This window comes from Buteo buteo, chromosome 19 (assembly GCF_964188355.1).
Source record: "Buteo buteo chromosome 19, bButBut1.hap1.1, whole genome shotgun sequence".
Classification (NCBI taxonomy): Eukaryota; Metazoa; Chordata; class Aves; order Accipitriformes; family Accipitridae; genus Buteo; species Buteo buteo.
The window spans coordinates 3,055,769-3,082,626 of NC_134189.1; the positions used below are offsets into that span (position 1 = coordinate 3,055,769).

Here is a 26,858-nt window from a genome sequence, read left to right on the forward strand (position 1 = left end):
TCCATATTCATCGGAAGAGAGGACATAACAGTTACAATTAGCATACTTCAACCAAGTTTACAGCCTTGTAGGGGTACCTACCCTACATCTAGTAATTTACCACTTTTCATTAATGCCACAACTGCCATTCATTTCTAACTTCCACTTTCCCAACGTAGTAGATCAGAAACAACTGACGGATACGCCAGATCAGTCAGAAGCGCTGTTGTAACTGCCAACAAATCCTTTGGCTGATACAACCATTTCATAATAATCTTGCATTTCAGTGCACCGAGCCTTAGCCAAAAAGCCTTCGTATCTGTGTCTCAGTCCCTACCACAAAAGAGCAAACTCTGAAGACCTGGAACTATAATGCTGTTATCAACAGTGATACAGAAAGCATCCAAATTCATACTTCTGTGCTAACAGCCCCACTCTGAAGAGAAACAAAAGGCAATTTTGGGGGATGCCAAATGAAGTCACCCTCAAAACAGATCAAGTTTCTATTTATTCTACTGGTTGGGGAAACTCTAAAGAACAGGAATCTACAATAAAATTTACCCATCCATTCTTGCAGTTTTCAAAGCTCTCCAGACATATGAGTAAACACTTGTAGTCAATTCTGTAAGAATCTATACAATTTCCAAAGCTGCATGAACTGTGAATATTCATCCATTTGCAAGATATTTCTGATGTTGTTTTGTCACACTGTTTCATTTTAGTAACATAAGATTTAAAAAACCCTGATGAAATGCTTTGTATTTAAGAGATTTCTTCCAGAAAGATCTACTCAATCCTTTCCTCAACATTAATGCCCTCCTAAGAGGCATTGCTTACTTGAAGGAAAGCTACATTACTTCCTCAGTAGCTTTTATTAGGCAGTACGTTCAAGTTACAGGTTGTAACGTGCTCAACCCTGAACATATCCAGAATGTTTGCATCTATACATGAATAACTATAAAAGCAAGTCCTAGGAATATTAGCGAATTCTGCATCACAAAAATCACTTCTTAACCAGTATATGTTGTGAAGGAGACAATGAAGTGACCTGCACAGTGCCCAACAGAATCTGAAGCACAAGCCATATATCAATCTAAAAGACTGTATGACCTTGGTTTAATCCTCATGGTAAAGGCTTACCTTGCTTCTGAAATTCCTTGCTCCTACTGGAGCTGCAGTTCCACCATCGCTGCCTTCTGTAGCCTGATGAAATGTGAGCCGCACATAGACCCGTGCAGTTTAACTGCTGTTTTGTGACCATTGCCTAGACGAATGTGACTTCAAATTTCAGGGTCTTGTGGCTGTCAGGGCAACTTATCCTGCTCACACTAGAGAATGGGTGCTTCCCACTCACAGGAATCTTGCTTTATTTGAGGAAGAAATGAAATGTGTGAATAAAAAGAGTGCTCTATTTCTCCTTAGCTGGTAAATACAGGATTTAACCTAATAAACACTTCTCTAGGGTAAAAACATCATCCTCTATTGTTGGGGGTTTTTTTAAATCCACAGGGTTTCTCTTCCCCTCTTTCTCACATATTCAAGATGAGAAAAGCTTCAGTGAGCACAGCTACCAGATTCCAATTTATTCAGCAGCAACCCCTGTGGACTGCTAACAGCAGACTGTGATTCTGTTTGGATTACAAGGTGTGGATAAGTAATTCCATCCTTAATCTATCACTGTCAATGCCAGTAAGGGAACAACTTTTACCTGCGAGAAGTCAGGCAGAGGAAAAGGTTGAGATTGGGAAAAAAAAAAGCGTGGGGCAAAAGGACAGTGGAAATAGAGAGGACACAAGTCCATTAAGAGCTCTATGTGCAAGTGCATGCAGAGGTAACTAGGAAATGAGGGAATGGGACAAATGACCAGGGTGCTAATAGGAAAGTAGCAAACAGAAAGGAGATAGCCAGATTTCAAGCAGAATTTTTCAATAGCAATGAAAAAATCTCACTTCCAACATAATCTATGCTATTACACGGATCCCAGTGTAAAATGGTAGAGATGTTTGCAACCTCAGTAAATGCTGATGGATACTACTACATTACAGCCACGATCAATAAATCTCAAGTACATCATAATGGAGCCTCAAAGCCTTTGCATACAGACCTGTCAGTAAACTGGGACAATATTACAAATAGACAACAAAGGATACTGCAAAGATCACAAAAATGGAACAACACAGAGATAAGGGAATTTCTTGGAGGATGGAGTGGAAGGCAGAAAAGATGAAAAAGGAGGTAAGCTATTTAGACATAAGTGATGGAGAACATCAATAACCGCACACCTGGTTTATATGATGGAGGATTCAGGAATGGAAAAGAAAACAGTGAAAGCAATAATGAGACCAAGGATTAATCTTTCTTTTCCTTTTTAAAGGAACCCCTAGTAACTGACTCCATCACTATACTTCACTACAGTCATCATCTACAATTAAAGTCTCTGCCCACTCAGGCTAGAGAAGTCCCTTCCATATCTTTCTCACAGAAAATATGTTTTTTATGTGCATATAAAAGACTCCCTTCATTTTGCTATAGGTACTTATTATTTTTATATTATTTGCTTGTCTGGCTACATATCTGGCAGATAGGTCACATAATCTCAAACATGTAAAATGGGTCATTCATACTAGAAAAGACCAAAAAAGCTGCCTTCTAAGCAGGCACTACCTTGTGGTTAAAATAAAACTTGGAAAAATTTATTTTCAACCAACTCTACTCTTGGAATGTCCAATCTTATAACCCAAATACAGATGCATTATTCTCTTCTTCCCAAGCTTACATACTGCTTTTCATAGCAAGCAGATTCTGTGCTCCACAGTAAACAACCTAAAGTGTAGCAAGTTTATACCCTGAGAAAGTATTGGTTTTTATTAATGACACGCTTTCTAACAGCATAAGATCTTCCAAGAGATTGGAAGGAGGGGAAAAAACAGGAAGATTCACAGTCTGCTTTTTCAGCTCTAACCCAAACCCATTAAGTTTGACTTGGACTGCTTAAGGAAGACAGAAGATTAGTTTAAAGATTAAGAATAGGGCATAGAAATAGTTTAAGAGTAGTCAAGGGAGATCTTAGTAAAAATATTTGAAAAAGAAGAAAAACAAATAATTAAAGGAACCAACCTACTGCAGTGTGAAAGACTACAAAAATAACAAAGAGAAAAAAAAAGAACAAAATTCTGAGATACTAAGAAGAAAGCAACTAAGAAGTTGCTGAACAAGAAGAGAGGTCTCCCTGAGGGAACAGTTAACACAGTCAAAAGCAAGAAGCATGAACTGGAGGAAAGGATAACCCATCAAATGTTGGCCCAGGTTGAGGAGAAACGTTGCTCAATTTCCACACTGGACACACAGGCCTCATAAACGGGCTATTTTAGACATGCTGACCCAACCGACACCGTGAAATTCAGATTTTTGGCCGATTTACAAACAGCAAAGAACAAAGACGGGGCGCAGCTCCGACTCCCGCTCCGATTTGACTCCAGCTCTAAGCCCTGAGGTAAAAGTGACCCAAATCACGGGACTCCCACAGCCGCTGACAGGACACAAACCCCCTGACCTCTCCTTGTGTGAGCCCCACAGCCAGCCCGCTCCTCACACCTGCGGGACGGACGGACGGACGCCCGCACGCCCGCCTGCCGTTAACGGCCGACAGCACGCGCACAGCCCGCGCGCCTTATTCCCCCCGCCTTTAAGCCGTCTGCGCAGGCGCAGAGCAGCCCGCGCGGGGCGGGTGAGAAGAATAGCGCGTTCCCGCTCCGCAGGACAGGAGGGCGGCGGGCGGGGGGGGGGGGCAAAGAGGAGCGTGTGCTCGCGCGCATGCGCAAGGAGACACTCAGCCAGGCGTGCGGGGGGGGGCGGCCTGCGCACGGACGATCGCATTCCGTGGGATCGTAGGCAGGAAATGGCGGCTTCTCTCCCTCGCTCTCACTTGTGTTTTCCCTTCTGCGTGCTGCCGCGTCCTTATTACACAGCTCTTTGCCCGTAACTTTATCTTTTTCTGCTCTGTCCGCAGTGGGTCAATTGCGGCTCCGTGGTACGGTCCCCTGTGTTCTACCCAATAACAAGCCGCCTCCTGAAAACGTACTTAGTTGCTGGGCAGAAGCTACACAGTTGCCCCCGTAACGCCACGGCGCCATCCGCTGAGCGCGGGGCCCCGCCTTAGCTACCAGAAGGGGCGGGGGGGGGTCGGGTTTGAATGACAGGACGCTTGGTGGGCGGGAAAAGACAACAGAACCAATAACAACCCCGGGTAGCATTGATGAGCAGAGCTCACAGCCAACCGAGCTGGGCGGGCGGTGGCCTCCTGAAGGAGGCGGGGCGCTCGGTTGCTAGGGCCGCGCCGTTGCTAAGGCCGCGGCAGAGCGCGGTGGCGGCAGCCGCTGCCGCCATCCCGGCCCGCCGCCGCCTTCCCCGGGCCGGGGCGATGGTGAAACTCGCTGCCAAGTGCCTCCTGGCAGGTGAGTGCGGCCCGTCCGGTCCCGTCCGCCTCGCTGGCTTTAGGGGCCTAGAGCGGGCTCCGTGGGGTGGGGCGAGGCCAGCAGCGGGGGCGGCGCTGGGACGCCCGGCTCCCCTCAGAGAGGAGGGAGCCCCGGAGCCGGGCCGCGCCAGGAGGCGGCCTGGTTTCTCTCAGCTCCTCGTCGAGGGATCGCCCCGACGGAGAAGAGATGGGGAAAGAGGCGACAGGAGAGAGGTGGGGACCTCAGCTCCCTCGGGACGGGAACGGTGGGAATGGTGTTTGTCGTTACCCACCCCGTACCCTCTCCGTCCTACCACATGTGGAGAATCAAGAGCTGTCTTCAGGGAGGGTGTGAAGCGTAGTCGGACCAGCTCAAATGCAAGGACAGGATCGGAAAGAAGGAAAGGAGGAAAAAAAAAAAAAAAAGATTATTTTTGCTGTGTTGAAAGGTGGGCTGAGGATGGGGAAAGTGTGAAGGGAGCAGGGAGTCCTGTCTCATACGGGAGGCTCCCTTTGTGCTGGAGGAAAAATTCATGTCAGAAATGGGGATGATTCTGAGAGGGTGATGGGAGGGTAGAGTCTTAGCAAAGAGTAGAAGGATGAAGCATGTGCAGTTCACAGAGGCATCTTTTTCCCCAAGCAAACCAGAGGTTAACCTGAAAAAAAGTGAGGTGAAGACACCAGTCTATTTTGTCAGGATGGATTATGGAGGTGCTAAAAGTAAGTACAGCTGACTGTTAACACTGCGGGAAAAAAATGTGGGGTTTTTCCCCTCCCTCTACATTGAAGCTCTATGCAGCCTCAGCCAGAAGCACAAATCCATAAAACCTTTGGGTGCAGACAAGTCCCAGGTTTAACTCTTTGCTCCAAACCTGTCTTCTTTCATCCAGAATAAGATGTTTGCCTTCTTTTTTAACCTCAGAAGTAGCTAACCATCAACTCGCACAAAGCCAGGTGTGATCTTTGGCAAATGCAAAAGAATTAGTCTCCCTTGTGCCTCTGTTGACAGTTACTGTGGACAGCATGAGCATCTTGCCTGTCTTCTAGATTTGAAACTTACACGTTGTTTCCAATTTGGAAGTTTCCAGGTCCCAAAACATAGGCTTTGCTTAAGTCTTTCAAGTTTTACCCTTTTAAATTCATATAGGTTTTCTTTGGATGACCTAGTTATGTGCTTAATCCTAATGGGGTCCGGAGCTGCCTTTTCAATTCTGTTCACAATGCAACAGGAAGGTTCTGTCCCATATGTAGTTCTCCTAAGTGCTACAATAATATCCATGTATTATTAAAAATAATAAATTAATGAAGCAGACCAGGCAAAATAACTTCCCTCTTGCAGAATAGACCAATATAGTGAAAGAGACATAAGAGATGACTAACCACAACAACCTAAAGGGAATGAGAAAATGCAATTAAATAGGTAGGAGCAAAAACATCAGAGATGGAACAGGGAACTCTTGCCTACCTAAGGAAATGGTTAGGAAGAATAGAGTAGCTCACAGTATTGGGACCTGCACCAAGGTCAAAGAGAACAACAGGGGAAAAGGGCTTTTATTAGCAAAAGAAAGTCTATTAACTTGACAATAGAAAACAATTCCTGTATTATCTCAAGGATGATTTACAGACACACAGTAGAAGATATTATTGTTTAAGCTTACTATGGAGACACTCCGAAAAGGTTTTCATTGTAGAAAGACAGTTGGCAGTAGCAGGCATTTTAGAGACACACTACAGATTCTGGCAGAGTAACAGAAATATGGATGGAATAAATACTGTGGGGTGCAGTACTGGCAGATGAGACCAAACTAAATGAAAAGGGCAAGGAAACTTACTTTGAGAAAGTGTAGTGATGTAATGGGCTAAGAGGATGACAAAGAGTAAGAAGAGGAAAAGAACAACTGGGGCTGGCAAATTGAAGACAGGCAACACATTAGTTCAAAATTTGCACTGGATGATGCCTGCACAGTTTGGAGCAATGTATGCTTCTCTATCTCATTTTACAAAGATGGATCTAATTGTCTATTGAAACACAGAATAGCTTCCACTCAGAACAGAGTGTTGTCTTCAGCACAAGCTTGAACTGATCAGGGAACAAACAAGCTGACTACCACATTTTCCTGTCTAAATATTATGAGCCCAACTCAGCTCAAAGTAAGCAAGCATGCTAAAAATGTTTAAACAAGAACTACATTTGGTTAATGCATCTAGGAGCAATTGTCACTATCCAAAACACCCTTCCTACTCTATAATATTACATGAGCAGATAGCTTTACCAATTTCCTTCAAAACACCATCTAGGAAGCTGTAATAGGGTCAAAATATACCCATTTCTGGGTTTATGTATTAACAACATAAGGTAAAAGACTTGTATTCCAGGCTTGGCTGCCATGAGTGTTCCTTTAAGGGTAAAGCTAGAACCACTGAGGTATTTAATTCCTGGTTCCTGTCCTTTGAACTATCCAGGCTACTGAGACAGTATGTGAAGAGTGGATAAGCCCTTTGGGAACATTAAGTTAAGTCTTTGTTTTGCAAGGATTATGATACTTTTTCATGGAGTGATATGGGCATATGTGAATTCTGCAGTCCTCTGCCATTGCTTTGGATCTTACAGAGTTTTGTAATGGTAGGCCAAAGCAGGCAGCTGCCAGGTTTGCCCGAAATGTTGTGCAAGCCGTACCAGAAAGCCTTGGCTCTAGAAGAGCAAAAACTAAAGTCCTTTGGTTTTCCTTCCATATAGGGATGAATCAGCAGGCTCTTTCTCTCCAGCCAAGTGACGTTTGCTTCTGTTATGCCCAGGATGCAACTAATGAGCCACCAGCAGCATTGAGTCAGCAAGAGTTGCTCTCTTAGCAGGGTCAGCAGGAAGAGTTCATCGAGGAATGTTACCAGCTTAAGCAGCTTTGTAGTATATAAATGACCTGTCTCTTCCCTAAATTCAGTATATAAGAAGGATTTGAATCTGGGGAAATGGATAATCTAAGGAGAGGAAGTAGCTTCCTCTGCAGCCCAGTCTCCCTTATCACACCGTGTTTTTCTCTACATGACAACATACCTGGGAAATTTTAATTCTTAGGTAAAGGCTATAGGGTAGGCATGAATTTTAGAACAAACAGCAGTTCCACCCTGATCTGGGGGCCCTTTACTGTCCTTCATAGAGCAGAAATCTGATGTCAACACTATTATGCATAATGGCAATATTAATTTCCTCACATGGGTATTACCTTTTAGATTGTTTTGTGCTTCTTGTGACAGTTATTTTGCCTGTATTCAGACTTACAGCATTGAAACTCTTATGGCAACAGAACTGAGGGAAAATAAGATTCTGTAAGATGAAACAAAAATCTTTTATGTTTTTGGTTTTGCAGGAGATCCAGCTGTGGGGAAGAGTGCTTTAGCCCAGATGTTCCGCAATGATGGGGCTCATTTTCAGAAGAACTACACACTGGTAAGCATACAACGGGCTCAAACTGCTATCCAACACTTTTCTAAGTTGCATGAGAAAACTAAGAAGGTCTAGAACAAAATAAATAATATGATTTTAAGTTGAGGTATTCAAGATACGGTCTTACAGGGTTTTCTTTCTCTTACACCCTAGTTTCTGAAGAGAAACCATTTACTATTCTGTAAGTCTTTACATTACATGAGTGCTGGTTTTGAAACTTAATGCAGAGTAATTTACTTAATTTTATAATTTTCCTGCTGAACCAATGTTTTCACAATCTTTTGTGGTGTTAGAGAGCTTCCCTCTTTAGGGAGTGCTCTATGAAAAAGCATTGCTGAAGGAGAAAGCTTTTAATTCCAACTATTAAGTGTGCGTGTGGACAGTGCGCTTATCACTATGCAAACATGAAGATGTGCTGCATAGCCCCAAGATAATTATAATCTACAGAAACTGTTCCCAGATGAAGAGGATACAGTTTGCAGTCTTTCAGTGTGAGAATCAATGGTGATGACTAATCAGAAGCAGGATAAAAATAAAAGTAAATATAAGTAAAGTAAAAAAAGGAAAATATGAGTGTGGAGAAAAAATCCCCTAAAATATGTTTATTCATTGAAATAAAGAAGGAAACCAGAAGTTAAGGATAGAAATAGAACAAACAAACAAGCTACAAAGCAGAATAAGATAAAAGGTAGAAGAGGCACAAATAACCTCAGTCCCATATGTTAGCTGATCACATGTTTGGTGCAAAACGTTGTAAGGCGTGCTTTAGAGCAGCAATGTGATAGTGAACGTAACCCTGCAGATTTCAGCTAGTACCCTTAGTTATGTATAAGCAAATCTCTGGATGGTGGTTCTTCTCTGTCTTTTTGCTCCATCAGAGCAGATCTACTTGGCTTTGACATGTAGGTGGGAGTATGTTACCAGAGTTATGAGGAGTTCCCCGCAGTCTATGTTTGATGGGATTGCAATGATTCACAAGAATTGCCTCAGTCCAATGCATAGTTGGTATACAGTCGGACAGGCTCTTAAAAACTCCTCTGATCCTTGTTTTCCTGATTTTTCTTGACAGACAACGGGCATAGAACTGTTGGTGAAGGCTGTATCAGTTCCGGAGACAAGTGATAGTGTGGTGAGTTTTTCTGTGACATAAATTGGGTCAGAAAGACATCCAGAGCTCAAACCTCACTTCAGTCTCATTCTGGTGGAAGATCGCTCTGCATGTTCATAAAGCCATTAAGTTGCATTAAGGAAATGAGGCTGATCATGTACAATTGCTGATACTCCAGGGTTAGTTTAATCTTAAAAATAGAAGTTTTACATACTTTTATCCAACATGACATCTTAAACCAAAGCTGTTGCCAGCTTTGTTAAGAATCTGTTCTGTTCTTTAGGGCACTCAGGTTTAGTTCATGTTTCTTAGAACTACAGAAGCTGGAACTTACCTGTTAGGGTCTCCCTTAATGCCCTATACTCCCACTAGTGGAATGTGGACCACGTGTATAATTTTGTATAAATAGCACAGGTTACTTTCCTGCTCCACATATTCTGTCTCCAGTAGGGATGGAAACCAGACTTGGAGCCTTGGAGGTAACCCTTTTATTGGTTATACATGAAAAATAGCTATTTCTTTTCTCATACTATCTGGAGTATTGTCAGTGCAGGGAAGTTGTCCCTTAGGGACACAACACTGCTGTACTGAATGCGGGAGTTACAGGTTCCGGTATTTACTTTCAAAACCTTTCCCTACACTGCATTTTTCCTGGCAAGAGCCTTCTTTCTGCTTCTGCTTTCAGGAATTCTTCATTTTTGACTCTGCAGGAAAAGATCTATTTTCTGAAATGCTGGAGAAACTGGTAAGTCTTATGTAACTGTCCTCTTCTTCCAAAGAAGTGCTTTTGCTTTGAAGATCTGAACTCCCCAGTCTGGCAGATGTAGCAAACTTTGCCTTCAGTGTAAATGGGAGCAATTACCTCAGTTGCCAATGCATCCTGTTCTACCTCTCTAAAACTTGTAAAAGTACTAGAATAAATACTTTCCAGAGGAAGGAAAGCAGATAGTCATTCAGTTTTCTTACAAAAGAAATAGGAATGTTTAACGGAGAATTGCTGTGTACGGTTGGTTAAAGTTATTTTTATTTCTTATAAAAACATCTATTTTGATGCTACACCAACAGTGGGGTTTTTTTGTGTTATAGTGATGTGTTTGATCCAACAGGGCTCATTTTTGTCCTTGAGTATAACACTGCCCTTGGTTGTTTCCTTCACACATTTGTGTCCTTACCTGTACAGTTCTCTATTGTGTTATCTCATTTTGAGAGGTAGAATCAATTAATTGATGTGAGGTTTCATAGGATGGCTAAGGCAACCTAATGGTTCATTGCTTTACGAGAGGTAATTCCACTTTTGCCCTTGCACTATGTCTGGTTTGCAAGGGACCCCTGTAGAAGCCAATTCAGCATGAAGAATCAGCTTCCCCAGGGATCAGATGAGTGCCAGAGCCAATACAAATAAAGGAGCAGGACCATGCAGACAGGAATGGGGAAAGAGAGCAAGTTTACCTCTCCCAGTGCCAGCTGTCCATTTAGTCAGCTCAACTGAAATGTGAAACCTCATCCAGGGCATAGGATTCCTGTATGTTAGGCTTTTTATTTTTGTCTTAGCATCTGTGTTTGCCGTGTTCACGGACTGGCTGTTGACCACATTAGTTTCATTAGAGCTGACAATGTTTCTTTCTTGCTGTGCAGTGGGAGCAACCCAACGTCCTGTGCCTTGTGTATGATGTCACTAATGAGCAGTCTTTCAACAACTGTGCCAAGTGGTTGGAGAAGCTGAGGGCTCAAGCAGTTGGAGTGCACATCCCAGGTAAGGAATGAGTGAGATTCTTGTTATCTGCTCCCCTCTTGTACGACAGCAGTTGTTTCCACTGAGATGTGGCCTAGAGCATTTATTTTAAGCCAAGGGCAGGCATGGCTTCTTCCAACCCATTTGCTTTTATCACAAAGCAGATAAGGCATGAGTATGTTTCCTTTGTGGAACCTTTTCTAGGTGGTTGTAGACTGTTCTCCACGCCTCCAACTTTTTCAGCTACTTCTACAAATGTTCCAGCCTTTATTGCTAACAAGTCAGCATTTCTGGGTTGTTGTTTTTCCTGTTTCATGGGTTTTTTTCTGTAGGTGTCTTAGTGGGGAATAAAACAGACCTGGTTGGTCGTCGAGTTGTGGAGCAGAAACAAGCACAGGAGTGGGCTGAGAAACATGGCCTGGAATACTGTGAGATGTCAGTGGTGAGTATCTGCTCCTTCCACCATCTGTGGAAGTGGGTGTTTGTAAAGTTTTCTTCTCTTTCAGGTAAAGAAAGATAATTGGGGGCTCTCTTCCACTTGTTTGTTGTCTAACTCACCCTCAGTTGTAATCTCTCTTTTGTGAGGCAGTTAGAGCAGAAATAGTCAAATGCTTATTCCATCTGTCATTCACAACTTTCTTATTTCTTTACAGAAGGAGATGAAAAATTTTGAGGCCCCTTTCCACATCCTGGCAAAGTCATTTCACCAACTGTACAAAGAGAAAGTGGAAACTTTTCACTCACTAGCTTGAGGGCCATGACTGGTATGACTGATTTACCCTCTGAGCTTCTTCTAGAGCCCAGAATCCTGCAGGATGGAATACAGAGAGAAGAAAAAAAGATGAGCTATTTGCTTCTTTATGGTCATCTTCTGGTAATTCAAAATAAACTAGAAATAAGCAAGTGGAAAGACACTCTTCTGAAGCTGCTACCTCAGCATTCCTTTCATGTCCTCTGACTTGGTTCTCTGCTCACTGAAAATCTGCTAGGTTGGAGGAGGCGGGAAGTAAAAGGGGAGGGCAGAATGGAAATTGCCAGCTCTTTGCTTTGATACTGTCATGTCTCTTGTCTGAACAGACTTCCTGCTGCTACAGGCAAGGATTTAGAGGTTTGGAGAAGAAGAGAGGAAGCTGACAGGATGTTTTTCAACTTAAGCAGCCCAACCTTGATATGTATGTTGCAGGGCAGGACTGATTTGGCCCTGCTGCTTGAAAAGCATTTTTGGTAGGAGGCCTGTGCCCTAAAATTAACACATGGAGACTGAGATGTGTGGGGACCAGGCTGGATTTAGGTGTGTTTCTAGGAGTACCCATAGTTTGAGGCCTGTTTTAACAGTGTTATTCTTATCAGTTGCAGGACTGATAAGCTGATGACTAATATTTGTTTCTGACTTCTAGAATCTGGTTCCTTTTCTTCAACGTGGCTCACTTTCACAGCCTGGTGTGAGCCGTCTCGCATCTGTACCGCTGTCACTTGGTGACGCAGTGCCCTCTGCTGGTCCCAGCGTTTCTCAAGAAGCTACCTCTCCTGAAGTGAGCAGGACTTCCTACAGTCACGTCCAGATTGGCTTATCTGCAAAATGGGGTCAGATAGCAAGAATACCTCTCTTATTCTAAAGACGAGTCCAAAATTTAAAACAAATTATCTTTTCTTCTTCATGTCTTTGTCATCTTATGTGGTTCTGTGTCATTTTTCTTCTCGTCAGCTGGACTTGGCAATACTGTGTTCTCATTAAGTTCACTTCTCAATCCCTTTCTAGAATCAGAGTCCTCTTTGTTGTTAAATTTTCCCTGCTTGTCCTTGAATTTCGGATTAAAGACCACCACTCTGATGTTGCTAGTGGAAACAGGACAAACGAGATGAAAGACAGCCTGGCTAAGTTACTCTGACTCAGCTGTGTCTGGCTACAAGTTTCGTATCAGAAAAGGTAAAAGCCTAGAGAGAACTGCTCTTTTGTGTGGAGTACTGATGTTGCATGTGTAAGAGTCTATTTGCTAATGCAGTATGTGAAAGCATCCATGGTGAGGTACTGCCTTGTAACTGAGCCTAACACTGAGAAGTTCAACACTGTAACCTTTCTCTTCTCCCAGATTATGTTAGCCTCCCTTGGGCAAGGGAAGCTGAATTCTGTAGAGAGCAAGCACTGAGTGATTTTTCAGGCAGGCTTTTCAGGAATCTGTGTTTCAAGACTTTTATATGTGCATTTTGAAACCATTTTTATGCCTAGTGCTAGGAAAAAGTACATTGGATTGAACATAAGAAATATGGCTGCAGATGTTGTAGCAGAGTTTATGAAGCACTTCAAGAATCTGGAGAAGCAGCTGGGCTCATTGCACTGGCAACAGTGTGTTGATGCTGGGAATTAGCTAGGGAGCATGAATACCAGCTAAAGAGGTTAAGTAGGAGCTCAGCCCACAAGAAAAGAAAACAAATAGGTTCTCTTGCTAGAAGCCACCTCAGAAAAAGACAGAACCAGCTGGGAAAGCCCCTGCTTCGTCCAAAGAAGGAAGGACTCCTCCATGGGCTTAGGGTGACTAGGAGACTCCCTCTTTTTTGAATTGGATTAGCATTACCAGCATTTGTATCTTACATGGGTTGTCTTGTTAATCCTGGGGGGTGTCTGTTGATTTACATGGGCTGAGTGGAGTCTTGCCTGCAGGTGCTAGTACCTCTATTAAGAATAAAAGTTATTTCGGATGCTGTGCTGATCTAGTTAAAGGTCTGAAGAAGGTTTGTTTTGATTTGGTAGCTCATTTCCCCCTGGTTCTATTGATGATGTGATTACAACACAAGACTGATATTTTTCCAAATTGAAAATAGCATGCCAGGTGTGTATGCCGCCTGTGACGTGGTATGTGGGGGGTGTGAACGCCTTGGGAATGGGTGATAAAATGGATCCTATGCAATCTTTAACCAGGGAGTTCAATCTCTCTGTACCAGAAGAACCTCCCATAACTTCAAATAAACAGTCTAAATGCACCAGTAAGATGAAGATTGGTGAACACTGTTTTATGAAATGAATGCAAAAGCTGGAGGATCTCATTAAGGGAATGCTTGCAGTGGTGATTTGTGATTTATAGGGAAGCTGCTTTTGAGAGGTTAGTGAAGAAAAATGCATCCCATGCAGGGAAAGATGTATTGCCTGAGAGAGGAAATGTATGATCTAATTAGCTAGCAGTAGGGATTCACCCACTGCCCCTTTCCCTGTTTCCACAGGCCATGACTAGAATTAGAAAAGAGGTTGTGTCTAAAGCATGTTGCCCAACTTGCTTTTTACGGGAATATTTCAAGCACTAATGTAGACACAGTTTAATGCCTTTCAAAATGGTATGTTTGACAACAACCATCTCAGTCCTTCCAAATGCATTTTAAAAACATAATATATTGTCCTTCCTGGCTAATGTCCTATATAATACCAGCATGATGCAGGTGATGCTTGTTGCTATTTTCCTAGCTTATTTGTGACCTTGATTGTGGAGTCTAGTAGTGAAGAGTGGGTAGAGACCATGGGAGCCGGATATGGGAAGGCTGTGGAAAATAGTTTTGTGTCTACGTTAAGGAGTTTAGAGTAGTGAGTAGGTGAGCTGGACAAGCAGGATGAGTAAGAGTCTGAAGCCGTTATTAAGCTTCTCTTAATGTGTTCACTAACTGTTGCGGTCACGTCTGTAGAGTGAGGATGCATGTTTGCTGCTTATAGCCTTAGCATCAGTCTGAATTACAGACACCGTGGAGAACAGTGGGAGGAAGGCAGAAAGCCTGTCTGCTGACCAGGAAGCTTGTTGTCTTCTTACAGCTCCCCTACTTTGTCCAGCTGTGTAGTGCTGCAGGTGCTCAGCATGGGTGTTTACAACCCAGAAGAGATCCAGCTCAACCAGAACTGAAATTTCAAAAGAAGGGGGAGGAAGCAAACAGGCCTTTAACCATTTTTAAGAGATACATAGTCCTTTTTCCTCCTTGCTTTTCTGATTAGACAAAAACATTCTTTCCTTCTTGGAGTCCCTCCTTCTTAACTTTCCTTTGGTCCTCCTGGTTCTGCTCCACAGAATCCCTGTTACACTTGTGCCCTGCTTTACTTAGCTTGATACATCACCAGCTGATTTTTTTTTATCCTTCTAATTTCTGCATTATCTATTCCCAAGGCTGCAAGACATTTCTTCTTGGAGAGATTAATAGACGAAAGAAAACAAAAGTGGAATTTTTAGCTAAATTGTCTTGGAAGAAAAAACCTTAAGAAGCTGACTGACATTCTGAAATTTTACTGGAAATTCGTTTGTGTAAAGTTGTCATATTAAAGACGCTTTAATGGTTTTGTTTTGTCTTGCCAGACATATTCTACTGTGGAGTGAAATGCAGAAAGACCAGGTTTTATTGTGGGAGTTAATAGGAGTTTCAAAGCTGATCATACTGTGATAAGATCTGTTCAGTCTTAACAATGGAGTGGTCACTGCTGTTCATAATAAAGCATTAAATATACTGAAATGGGGCTGTCAGAACAGTTTCTTCTAGAGATTTGTTCATTTTAGAGACTTAAAACTTAAGAAAGGACATCTTTCAGAAAACTAATCTGATAAATGACACCATTTGGACCAGGGTTATTTCTGATACAACATCAGTGACTTAAAGGGCTGGATTTAGTCTTTTATGCCAATTGACTCCCTTGGGTAAGCTTCATTTCTTTACCCGCTATACATCTTGGACCGATCTGACCTGATAGCAAAAGACACATGATGTTGTTGAAAATGAAATACTGCCTTGGGGCAGAAGGATAAACTGTGTGGCCTCCTGAGGTCCTCCCAGCAATACTTTCTATAATTCTATTAGATTAAGTGGGGAAAGAAGTAGCGTGGAAAGCACGAAACAGGCTAAGTCATAAACTAGCAATTAAACTGGGAGCTGGGCTTGGCTACAGCAGAAAACGTACAATCTATCCCAATTAAGAGCTGTATCTCAAGAGAAACCAGGAGCCTGACGCAGGTGCTGACAGCAGGGAAAACACTGCATTTCTGTTCTGTAGGCAGCAACTGCTTTCTACTGGTGCTTACACAGATCCATGGGGGTCCATACCCCGCTCAAGACTCTGCTCTGCTTTTAATAATTACCGTATCTATGATCAGGTGGCAACTGCTTGCAGTTGTCTCATCTGCCTGTATAAAGCCAGCAGTGTGATGGCAGATTATCTGCTACTAGCAGGAAGACATTCCTATTCCTGACACCTGCATGATGGGACCCCTCTCTCCCCATGCATTCTCAGTCCTTCTTTTCCTATCTCATATCCACTTCTTGATGGAGAATAGCCACCTCTGCTTGTTCTTAGCAAGTAATTTTTCCATCTTGCAGATGGTACTCCATGGAAGCTAGAACTAAGGGACTTCTAGGACCTTCTGCAGCAGAGGTGGAGTCTGAGCAGGAGCTCTTCAAGGGCCATGTTGGCCCCCTCAACATCTCTCTTAGCCTAAGGGCACATCATCTCTCTGCTTCTCGCATCCTATTTCCTCCTCCTGCTGTCATCTTGCCTTGAGAACAATGTCTTCTGTGCCAGTTGCCCTTGGCTCTGTTGACCCGGAACAACAATGCTTGGGGGAGGGAGAAAGAAGAGAGCTACTCAGTCTCAAGTCTTTTCAGGGCTCTTTAGCTGTTGTGACTCCCTGTCAAAGCCACCTGAGAGATGGGGATGTTGCTCAGTGTAGAGCGTAATTTCCTGGCAGGAGACCCCCAGCTGAGTCCTGGCAGCCTCAGCTTGGCTCTTCAGAGCTTGCCGCAGTGTAACTTTCACAGACACTGGCTGTTCTTGTTCTGATTTGAAGTTTTGGTGGTTTTTTTTCACTCCTTGGGGGTCTTTCTCTCATTCTTCTGTCACAGCTTCACATATTTCCTCCCCTAGAGCTGTTTGTCAAGAGAAGCCTGGAATTGCTCTCTTTCCTAGTCTCTGAGATCAAATCCAAATCTGGCAATGTTTAAAAGGGAAATGTGACAGACCCTACATGTCAAGCTGGGGTCATGGATGGGGTCAGTTTGATGAGTTTCCCTCCAGCCAGATATGCATCAGTTGGAGGAATCTGGAGCCTGTAATCTTCTTGCACAAGTACTGGAAAAATACACAATATGAGGACTTTGAGTTAGGGACTGTGAGCAGAGTAGGTATATCAGCAGAACTGGTCAGCTGCTGTGTCCCCAACAGGACAAATGCAGGAGCAGGAGGGGAATAGGAATATGTAGGAAAGAGCGGGGTTTTTATCCCTTCTTGAAGAGCCCAAAGGATTTGCTGAGGTGGAGTGGGAGGGTGGGAATTAGCAGTGGGAAGACGTAAGGCTTTTCCTGGCTTGTAGAATGATGTATGGAAATAAAGTGGGAGGAAAAGTAATTTTTGCATGAGCCATTGAGGGAAAATGAGGATACAGGGTAGAGCTGGATGATACTGCAGGTGGGAGGGCAGATAGTAAGAATAAATAACTGAACAGAGATTTTTCAGGGCCAAGATCTTGGGCCAAGGTTAGTTTGGGGAATTCAGAGCCGTGATGAGTAAGGTCAGTGGTGGCCATCAGTTTCAGTTCAAGATGTTGGGCCTGCATTAGAACAAGGGTGGGTTAAAGTCTGCGTGACAGGGTTGACGTTGGGATTTGATAGGGCAATAGCAAGAATCCAGAATGATAAGCCTATGAGTAGTGTGGGGAGATAAGAACAGCAAGCTGTGATGCTGTGAGGAGCAGTGGCTGGAGTCAGCATATCCAGGTGAGACCAGAAAAAATAGAGTAGGTAAGCTAAGGACACTATCAGACTATCAGGATGGAAGAGTGTAAAGAGATGTTGGAAATTCAGATTGAGTACAGTTCTTCCAGGGGGATTTCTGAGTGAAGGGAAATAGACGCCTACAATTGTTACCTACACATCTTTGTATCATTTAAAACACAAATTAGTTCCAGCGCTATCTCTATTTTCTTTTGCCAGAAAGTGGGGTGACCTATTTGCTTAAACCTTTTTTTCTTTTTTTTTTTTTTTCCTGGGGGGGGAACAACAACACATAAACTTATGCCTAATTGTGCTGCAGCATCCTGAATACATTATATTCATCTGCTCACCTGACCAAGCAGAATTGTCCACTGCAACTTGAGCATTGACATCTCACAACAAAAACTTCATGATCAGTTCATACTGTGGAAGACATCCCCAGAATATCAATATTTAACCTCAAAAAAATAGAAAAATGCAATGTGTGTGAGGTCAATGTAAAGCAGATGATAGAAATCACTCTGTTCATGAATAAAATTACCTACAATAAAAAATGCCTTCAGCTCTGCATGGGAGGAATCTCTTTTCTGTGTTGGTTTCCTTTCTCTGCTTTTGCTAATTTATTTTGATTCCTGTGAAGCATCACTTTCTCTTAGTCTAACAGCTGTGCATGGCCACTATGTGCTATTTCTAGGACTTTGTTTTCGTGATGTTGGGTGGCTTCAGTTTGGGGACTGTGAAACTCAAGTTTTGGAATTCAGGTTGCAGCTGAAGCATCAGGCATAAAATCAGCTTGTAAGGACAGCAGAACAGAGTGTCTAGGAAAGACGTCTTACAGGGTTAAGATGATGCTTCTCAGTGCTGTTGTCAGCAGAGAGAGATCAGGCTGCAATGAATGTGAAAACATTAGATGGGCAGGGAACGCTGGTGGGTAACAAGTATGGGTTTCTTGTAACTGAGGTAAATGCCGAGGAAAGGATGCTGCAAGTCTCTGGTTGCAGATGTCTAGGAAGGTAGCAGAGGAGGTAAAGGAGCATTCTTGGACAGTGTCATGAAACTGGGTAAGGGCAGGAGGACAGTTCTGGTATGAGCAAAAGCAGAGTAATGCAGACTGTCCTGTAGTTTCTGCACCTACTGAGACCTGGGGATATTTCCCTTAGGTGGACTAAGTCATTGCTCTGGATGGCCCTCCCAGCTAAGACTGCCGGTCGGGTGGCTTTCCTTCTTTACGAAGACACAAGTGATCGCTGGATGCCATCTTGGTCCACAACCATTTTGATATTTGATTCTTCTACTGTCTCTAGAGAGGCTGTCCATGCCTCTTGCCTTATTCCTCCTGTCTCTGCGCATGGGGGGCTTATAACCATATGTCTCCACAATTCTGCTACACCTCCCATGCTAACAGCCCTCCCCATTACCTTAAGGCTGCTTTGATCCCCCCATGTACTTTTTTTTCTGGGGTTATAAGCTGCTGTCAGAAAAAAAACCCACTGGTCTTTCTATCCGCTACCACCCTCTCCTACCCCTCTCCTCTCCATCTGGTACTGCGGTAGGGCTTGTGCCTTGTTCAGCTGGCTAGTTCTGGCACGAAACTGGACTGGTATAGGAGCGAGAGAGCGGTGCCCATGTTGGATGTGTGTCTCTGCACGGGCGAGGGGCATCCGAGGCAGGCACCCTTTCCTCCTTTTATCAGACTGCGCTCATTTATTATACCATCTGTTTTCCCAGTGCCGGAGATGATGCTGGGGATATGTGACTTGGGGCACTCAGGCAGAAACTGGCCTGCACAAGGCCGGCCATGTGTTTGCCTCCTAGCAATGCAGCGGTCAGCAGCAAATTCTTTGCCGCCGCCTCCTCTCAGTATGGGAGAGAGCAAGCGTGGGTCTGGGTGTGTAGGAGACACAAAGAGATGAAGTGTGTGAAGCGGGGGGAGAAGGGGAGAGAGGTGGACTGGGGTACATGTGCATCAGCTGGAGAGAACTGTGGGAAGCGGGGACGGACAGACAGATGGGCAGAGTGGGGGAGAAGGAAAGAGGAATGGATTGTAGAGAGGGAAGGACAGAAGAGCTGGGCAGGGGGAGACAAATGGACTGGCTGGAGGACAGCGAGAGAAAGGCCGTGAAGGAAGGAAAGACAGGCAGATTTGGCAGGTGTGTGGTGTGGAGGCAGGTGGATAGGTGGGAGAGAGGTGTGTGGCAGTTAGGTAGTACAGTAATAGGGAAGTGGATAACTACAGAGATGGAGATAAAGGGGGGGGGGGTGTTTATATAGGCCTGTGTAAGGGGGAGCTGAATGAATGACTGTGAGGAGGAAGAGCCATAAGGAAATAGAGAGAGAAAGCAGAGGAACAAAAGAGCAAGGCTAGAGGTGAACCGTGGGGAAAAGAGGGGCACGGGAAGGCAAGGCAGCCCTCGGAGCACAAACGAGAACTGGGATCAGGCAGAGGGGAAGAAGGGGATTCATACGGGAAGAAGGGAGACCAACAGCACTCGTGTTTGGGAGTGAGGTTTTTTTACTGGGACCTGAGAGAGGATGCAGGGCAGAGATCAGAGCGCAATTCCCCTGTACTAAACAGAAGGATTTTTATGTGTGCAGGGCTCACTGCCAGTGCACAGACAGACCCAGTGGACCGAGGAGCGTAAATGCCACTGTGCTAGTGCAGACTGCTTCCTGCCTGCTGAACTGCAATGTGTACCTGAGCATTTGCAACCTGTGGACTGCCTATTTCCAGGGTACCTGCTTGACTACTAGGAACTGTTTAAGATGGCAGCTCAGGCATTTATTTATCCTTTTCTACCCCCTCCTCTTGCCCTTTTCCTCACAGTGTAGTCTCAGTGGAAAAGGAGACGTGAAAAAGCAGCGCCCAAATTCACAGGCACCTTAATTCTTCCACCTCGTGTCTTAGACACCACCTTGCTTTGCTGCCTGACTGGACCTCCCCCTCTTCCCTTTGACCATTTCTTTTCTCTTCTGTTCTTTCCTCTGCCTTTTTCATCTCCTTCTTTCTCTCTTCCTTCAACTTTCTATCATTTTAAATTTTTACTCTTCCCTGTAACTCCATCGCCCTTTCTCAGTTGTGTTCTAGACTCCCTAGTTTACATGCTTTCCCTTGTTGTTGCGATTTATTCTTTCTGGTCGCCCTGTTTCTTTTCTTCAGCTCTTTTTTATCTCTCCCCGATTCCTCTGTCTCCTCCTGTCTGTACTTGTCTGCCTGCTTTCTCTCACTCACTGTCTGTCTCTCTTGAACTGGGTTGTGAATTCTGTTGGCATCAGAGCGGGACAAACTGTAAAACCGAGGTTCCCGGAGGGCCAGGTTGTGATCATTTTATTTTTACAATGTCCTTGGATGTGTAAAGGTGTTTGTTTGAGGGGGAGGAGCAGTGCATGTGCTCCATGTGGGAGAAGAGAGCGGAGTGCAGGCCAGAACGAATGAAGCTTATAACTAATATAGGTCAGTTGCAGAGAAGAGTCCCAGTGGTCTGTGAAATAGAGAAGTGCTTTGTAGCTTCAGACTGGCTACTGGAAAGATGGCAACCGAATAGTTTTATCTAACAGATACAAGCAGCCTGGAAAAGTGTCCTGTCAAAGAATGCAGTAGCGGCCATCGTGGGAGGAGGACCAGCTCTGCACTGGGGACTGCTCATGTCCCAGCCACTCCCTTAACCCAGGGAACAACCAGCCTGAGATTCCATTTTCCTGCTCTGAGCTGTCTTCTCCCGTGCATGTTCCTGTGTCCCTGACAGGGAGGGGGGAGCATGGCTGAGATACGCTTCCCTGTGCCTCCTGCCAGACTTACTGTGCCAAAGCAGACAGCAACAGAGCAAAAAAATTAGAGAAGCACAAAGGAGAACCATAACCCCACAGCTTTGGAGGATGGGCTGGAGTGTTTGGCCGGTCGGTGACCCACATAGCCAGCAGAAAGGCATCATCAAGGTCCTGAGCTTGGGCTGGTGGAGCTGCATGAGTCAAGTGTGCTGCTGGGAATTGCTTTGCTCTGCAGTCAATTCCTCACTTCCCATGATTTGCCATCGTATGAGTAAACTCTGCTTTCAGACCGTTCCCAGAAATTTTCACAGGTGGTCAGTAGCTGCAGTGAATGACTGAAAGTGGGCAATCCCGATGAGCCCAGCATTTGGCCTTGGGACTTCTGATTTCATTTCTATTAAGAATTTTGTTGTTATATGAGGTCAAAATCAATCTGACATCAAAACAGAAATCCAGATTTTCAGAGGTATTTGGAGCCTCTACATCCCTGCAAAACCAATGTGAGATGCTGACTGCTCAGCACAACTGAAAATCAGGACAGTTCTTCGATGTCTAAACGTGGAGTTAGAAGCCTAAATAGATGTATGTGTGTTGCTTTCTTTTTAAAATAGGCCTCTATTCCCAAGGCAGAGAATATTACCTCTCTACAATTTCTATCCATGGTATACTCTTCCATGCACCACCATAATGCTCCAGTCTAGCATCTGACTGGCTTAATCTCATGTGTTTAACCTACTTCCTCTATAGGAATTCACATTGGGGATCCTAAACTGTTACAATGGTAATGTAAAACCAAATCCTAGGAATTCATACAATAGCTCTGTGGACACAACACACCAGCTGGCTTTCTCTGAAATAGTGTCTAAAGTACAAGTACAGCTCATGGGATGCCTCCCTGACTATGTGGGACTACAGAAAGAAACCCTTCTCACATTAAAATTGGTAGCCTGTCACTGACATCAGTGGGACCTGCTGGTTTTGAATTTTCTAAGATTTTCCACTCACTGAACTCCCGAATAGGTGTTGGGATACATGTTTCTCTTGATGTGTCCCACTGAAAAGTCAGAGGGACTAAATAACCTATGCCAGAGACTGAACATTTATCTTGTTTTTCTTAGAGTGTTCCTTCAAGAGTCTCTTTTAACCCTGATTTATTACTGAGCATCAGAGAAATTGGAAGTTCAATATTCCTCTCCTGATACCCTAAACTATCTGACAGAAGAAGAGCTAGGGATGTCCTAAAGAAGACAAAAGTGTGTATCGCTGGCTTGCAGAAAGGTTACCTGTGTCAGTACCAGCAGACCTGGGAGAGCAAGTCTGCCCGTACAGGGAGCCCCAGGGATGCCTCTGTGGCTGCTGAGGACCAGATGGCAAAAGCTCGTGTTTGGGCTGGATTGTGGCTTTAAATGGTGATACTGAATAGATGAGGCTGCACAGGATCCTCCTCTCTGTCCCCATCTGTGCCCTTTACACTGGAAGAAAGCCTGATATCACGGAATATCGATCAGTGTCAACGCAAACCATCCCCACTGTAGGCCTCACCTCTCCCTCAGCATTTATGATTGTGCTGATGCTACCAGGAAGATTCCGAAAACCTTCAGTTCAGAAAAAAACAAGGCCTTTCTCTTTCTTGCCTTATTCTTTCCGCACAGGAGTTTCATAAACTGGTTTGTCAAGAAATGATGACTTTTTAAACTCTTGGATTCTGAAGTTGACCAGGAGGGACCATCCCTTCCATGAGAGGCAGATCAGGAGTGAGAGTCTATTCTAGTTATAGGCAGTGGATGGACGGACAAAGGCTTTATTGGGAGCAAGGCAGTTATTTGTGCCCATATTTCACGCACAATGGGCAGTGAGACCCGTTGCTTCTCTGATCCATTCCGGAGAACCCTTCCCTGTGCCCTGACCTTAGAGTGGATTCTGATTACAAAACCTGTGCCATAACCTTTTCACCAACTTTTTGTTTCCTGGAATATGCTTCCAGGGTTGGATATATGTGGATGTCAGTGGGAACTATCTGTGCCTGGTTTTGGATATGAATGGGAAGAAAAAAAGAGGATTTCCATGAAGGATCTGGGGATACAGCAAAGGAGAAGGAATGGCTGTATGCTTGTGAATAAGTGAGTCTCAAACTGGATTTCTATGCTGTATGGTTTATGCAGGGGTAAGGGTGTGTAGAGGCATGTATTTATTTATATACAAGAGTGTCCAGCACGAAGGTAGCCTGGGATTGTAGATCAAGCATAGAAAAATGTGTGCACTGGAGTGGAAAAGTATGAGGGATAGGATCGGGGTCGGGGGGGAATAGTATCTTTAGTTTAACATAGTTACGCAAATACATGGGGATAGACATGCTGGTGGGAGGGGGAATGTTCTCACAACTTATTTTCTCTACTAGTCTTATTCAGTAAGTTTGTAGGTATATGTATCCATATATCCTCACTGAGGATGCTTTACCAAATACTGGAATTCCAGCTAGAGTGACTTGTTATCAGCCTGCTCTCTGTTAGAGCTAATGGGTTGCAGGCATTGATTTTTTTTTTTTCTATTCCTATTGATTAGGAGGCTGCTGTACATACAAACTTCAGCACAGCATGGAAAGAGAAAGGGAGGCAAAACAGTTCACATCCCAGCTATTCATCATGGCGGAAAATTCATCCTGGGAATCCCAGCCTTCTCCCACTATCTCTTTCAAGTAAAGAAGGAAGCCTTTCCCTTTCTGAAGAAATAAACCCACAGGGCTCATGAGACGACACTTTTTTTCCCCAACCATCTTCAAGTAGCAAACATTTCAATGGTTACCATTCAATGGAAGAAAAGGTTGCATGAGAGAAAGGAATCTTGCATGGAAAGGAAAGGAGTTCTAGCTTCAAGACTCAGCCTGGAACAGATTTCTTGGGTATTTGTGGGTACACAACTCATTTCTAGCAGCCCCCAGCTCTCACTAGTATCAGTGCAAATACTTTTGCTTTGGTGGGCTTTGCGATTTTGTTCTGAATTTTTCAGTGCCTCAGTGCCTCTGCAAACTAATGAACATGTTACTTTGTAAGAGTGTTATGAGGCTAAATGAATTGTTTGCACAACAGTTAGCTTGGAAGAGGATATAGGTCAGAAACTGAGGGAGTTATGTATTGCAGCCTTGTAACCTCATACATGGTCCCTGCCAGCGTTCCACTCCTGTCTAACACAGGAGATTTTTATGCACTCCCAGGGCAGCATGAGCACCACTTTTGCATGGAAACCTACTCATATTAATTGTTAGACCTCTGTGCCTGTATCTCCCTTCTTCTTTCTTCCTTTCTAGTCACAGCGTTACACTAGAGATGACTCTCCTGTAGTATTTGCATATTTGATGTTTAAACTGTCTTTTATGTTGATCCTCAAGTTATATGAACCTGAAGATAAGAAGAGAGGACCACTGAGGCTTTTTCCATCTGTATTTATCTGCCTATCTCTATCTCACCTCCATCTCCATCTCTGTCTCTATCTCTGTCATCCCCACCTGAGATTTTCTGGCAAAACCACAAATCTTCTTTCCTTAGTTTGCTAGTTTGTTGTATTGGTCTAGGAAAACCACCAGCATGCAGATATGATGTGAATAATGTTTCTTAAGTGCTTTGGGACCCTCAGCTTTGGGTACCGGTGATGACTGCTCTGATCACCCCCTCTGCTTGTCTGTCTGTACAGATACGTGACTTTTTTCAACTTTCTCCAGTGAAATCTCTTAAATTTTCATTCTTTTTCTTCACCATATCTCAATTCTATCTCTTCTGCCCCATTGGCTTCCAGTTCTATAATCATCACCCTAACCCAAATTTATTTTTCCTAACATCTCCTCTGCTGGTGCATCTGTCTATTAACACCTCTGCTCTGCCTGCGAATACAGCTGCATCAACTCTATCTCTTTTACTTCTCATTACAGCAGCTTCTTCTGAGCTGGCCTCCCCAGGATGAAGATTCCTAGATACCGGTTTTCATATATTATTGCTGTCTGATTTTCTCCTATGTGCCAAAAACTCCACTGCAGCACTCAATCCACAAACACTTTATTTAGTTCTGTTACCATCCCATGGAGTTGCTTCCGACTTCGTGCCCTTCATCTCCCTTCCTGCATCTTTCTTGTGCCCCTTTTTTTCCTACAGCACTGCCCCTTCTCTCCACAAATAGCAGCACTCCTGGTTTGCCATTGGAAGCAGACTTCCTGCGGCTCCCTGTCTCATCAGCTTCTCATTTCAAGTAATTTAAAATGTAATTTAAAATCTCTCTATTTCCTCCAGACTATTAATTTCTCTCTCCTTACTCTTCTATAGATGTCATTCTGTGTTGCGCTATTCAGTAAGATGCGACTGTTGTAAAAATCTGCCACAGTGTTTTTATTCCGTATTCTTATTTTGTATTATCATTTTTAATGATTCTTTGTAGGAAAGATGAAATCTCAGCGCAGCATCTAGCCACAGCACAAGCAGTCACACAGGACATTCTGGCATTTGCATTGCCTTTGTTCCATTCTTCTCCTGTGGCATTTAGAACTGTAGAGGGATTATCGTGAATGGCCTAAGAGTATATAAGTAGGGTAGCAGGAAGAGAATTATTTCTGGAAATTGGGAAGCGTGAGGCAGGAAGCCGTGTTTAGGCCTGATCCTGAGATGTGCTGAGCCCTCATAGGTCTCACTCCTCTTAGCCAGAGATGAAAGAACTCACTGCCCTGCAAACCTGGCCTTCTGACACTGGCAATTTCTTTGGGGAGAACGTGCCCCTCTCCTGTTGCTGTCATCACTTGACAAAGTGTCAAAGCTGTAGAAATATGTAATAAAGGCAATAGTTCTGGACTGGTTTGAGTGTCTCTGGTTTGGCCCAGCTGCTGCGTCATCCTATGCATCTGACTGCATCCGTTAAATGTGAAGATAGGTAATCCTGATATTTCAGCAAGATTTTTCTTGTTACAGATGAAATCTGTAATTTCTCACAGTGTTGGGGCTCCCGGCAAGCCCAAATCCACAATCTCTGCAGTGACTGCTTGCTCACCCTACTAGTCTCACGAGACTCAGACACCAACAGAAGCAAGCTCCTCAACCCAGAGACAACCCCGGTCTGCGCAGCCCAGCGTACCCTGACCCAAAGCAATTTGTAATAGTAAAATAAACACTTAACCGCATGGGCTAGACAGGTGAGCCCTAAGTGAAAACACATAGCATCACCCCTTCTCTCCCTCTCCTCTTTGAACGACCCTGGTGTGTAAGGATGGGTGAGTTTTCAGAGGGCCTAAGCCCTTTTCGCTTCCACTCGCTCCAGCCAGGTTGCTTGTGTGGCATCACTGGAAGGGCTGTGCTACACTTTTTTGAGAGGACAGAGTAACTGGGGAGCCCACCTTCCTTGGAGCCACGAGCTCCACAGATTTCCAGAGTGCCTTTCCCATCCACACATGTGATGTTGGTGCCTGATGGGTCTGAGTGCCAGAATAGCCGGCTGAAGTTTTTTCCTCTTTAGAGTCTTTCAGGCTCCTGGCCCAGCTTTTGTACCCTGCTTTGAAGAATGAGAAGACTTGAATACTGCGGTAGGGTTGGAGGAGAACCACCACCAACACAGAAAGAAAATGGCTCAGAGTCCCAAGAATTACTTATTCCTCCCTTAAGCCTTCCTTCTTTCAGTAGAA

General features: G+C 44.1%; 1 protein-coding gene across 6 annotated transcripts; it reads left to right on the forward strand.

Moving 5' to 3' along the window:
* Positions 1 to 4,322: 4,322 nt before the first annotated feature.
* Positions 4,323 to 26,017, forward strand: IFT27 (intraflagellar transport 27). Of its 6 annotated transcripts, XR_012653554.1 has the most exons (9): positions 4,323 to 4,433; positions 7,798 to 7,877; positions 8,944 to 9,003; positions 9,668 to 9,727; positions 10,618 to 10,735; positions 11,047 to 11,156; positions 11,368 to 12,641; positions 23,190 to 23,325; positions 23,768 to 26,017. XR_012653554.1 is itself a non-coding variant. In XM_075050950.1 (7 exons), exons 1-7 carry the CDS (start codon positions 4,400 to 4,402, stop codon positions 11,464 to 11,466), a joined length of 561 nt encoding a protein of 186 aa, XP_074907051.1. In that variant the 5' UTR covers positions 4,323 to 4,399; the 3' UTR covers positions 11,467 to 18,004. The 6 variants fall into 6 exon arrangements, 1 of the variants encoding a protein (XP_074907051.1); XR_012653556.1 differs by lacking the exons at positions 23,190 to 23,325; positions 23,768 to 26,017 and adding an exon at positions 14,854 to 18,004; XR_012653552.1 differs by lacking the exons at positions 23,190 to 23,325; positions 23,768 to 26,017 and having other exon boundaries at positions 11,368 to 12,298; positions 12,474 to 18,004.
* Positions 26,018 to 26,858: the final 841 nt, after the last annotated feature.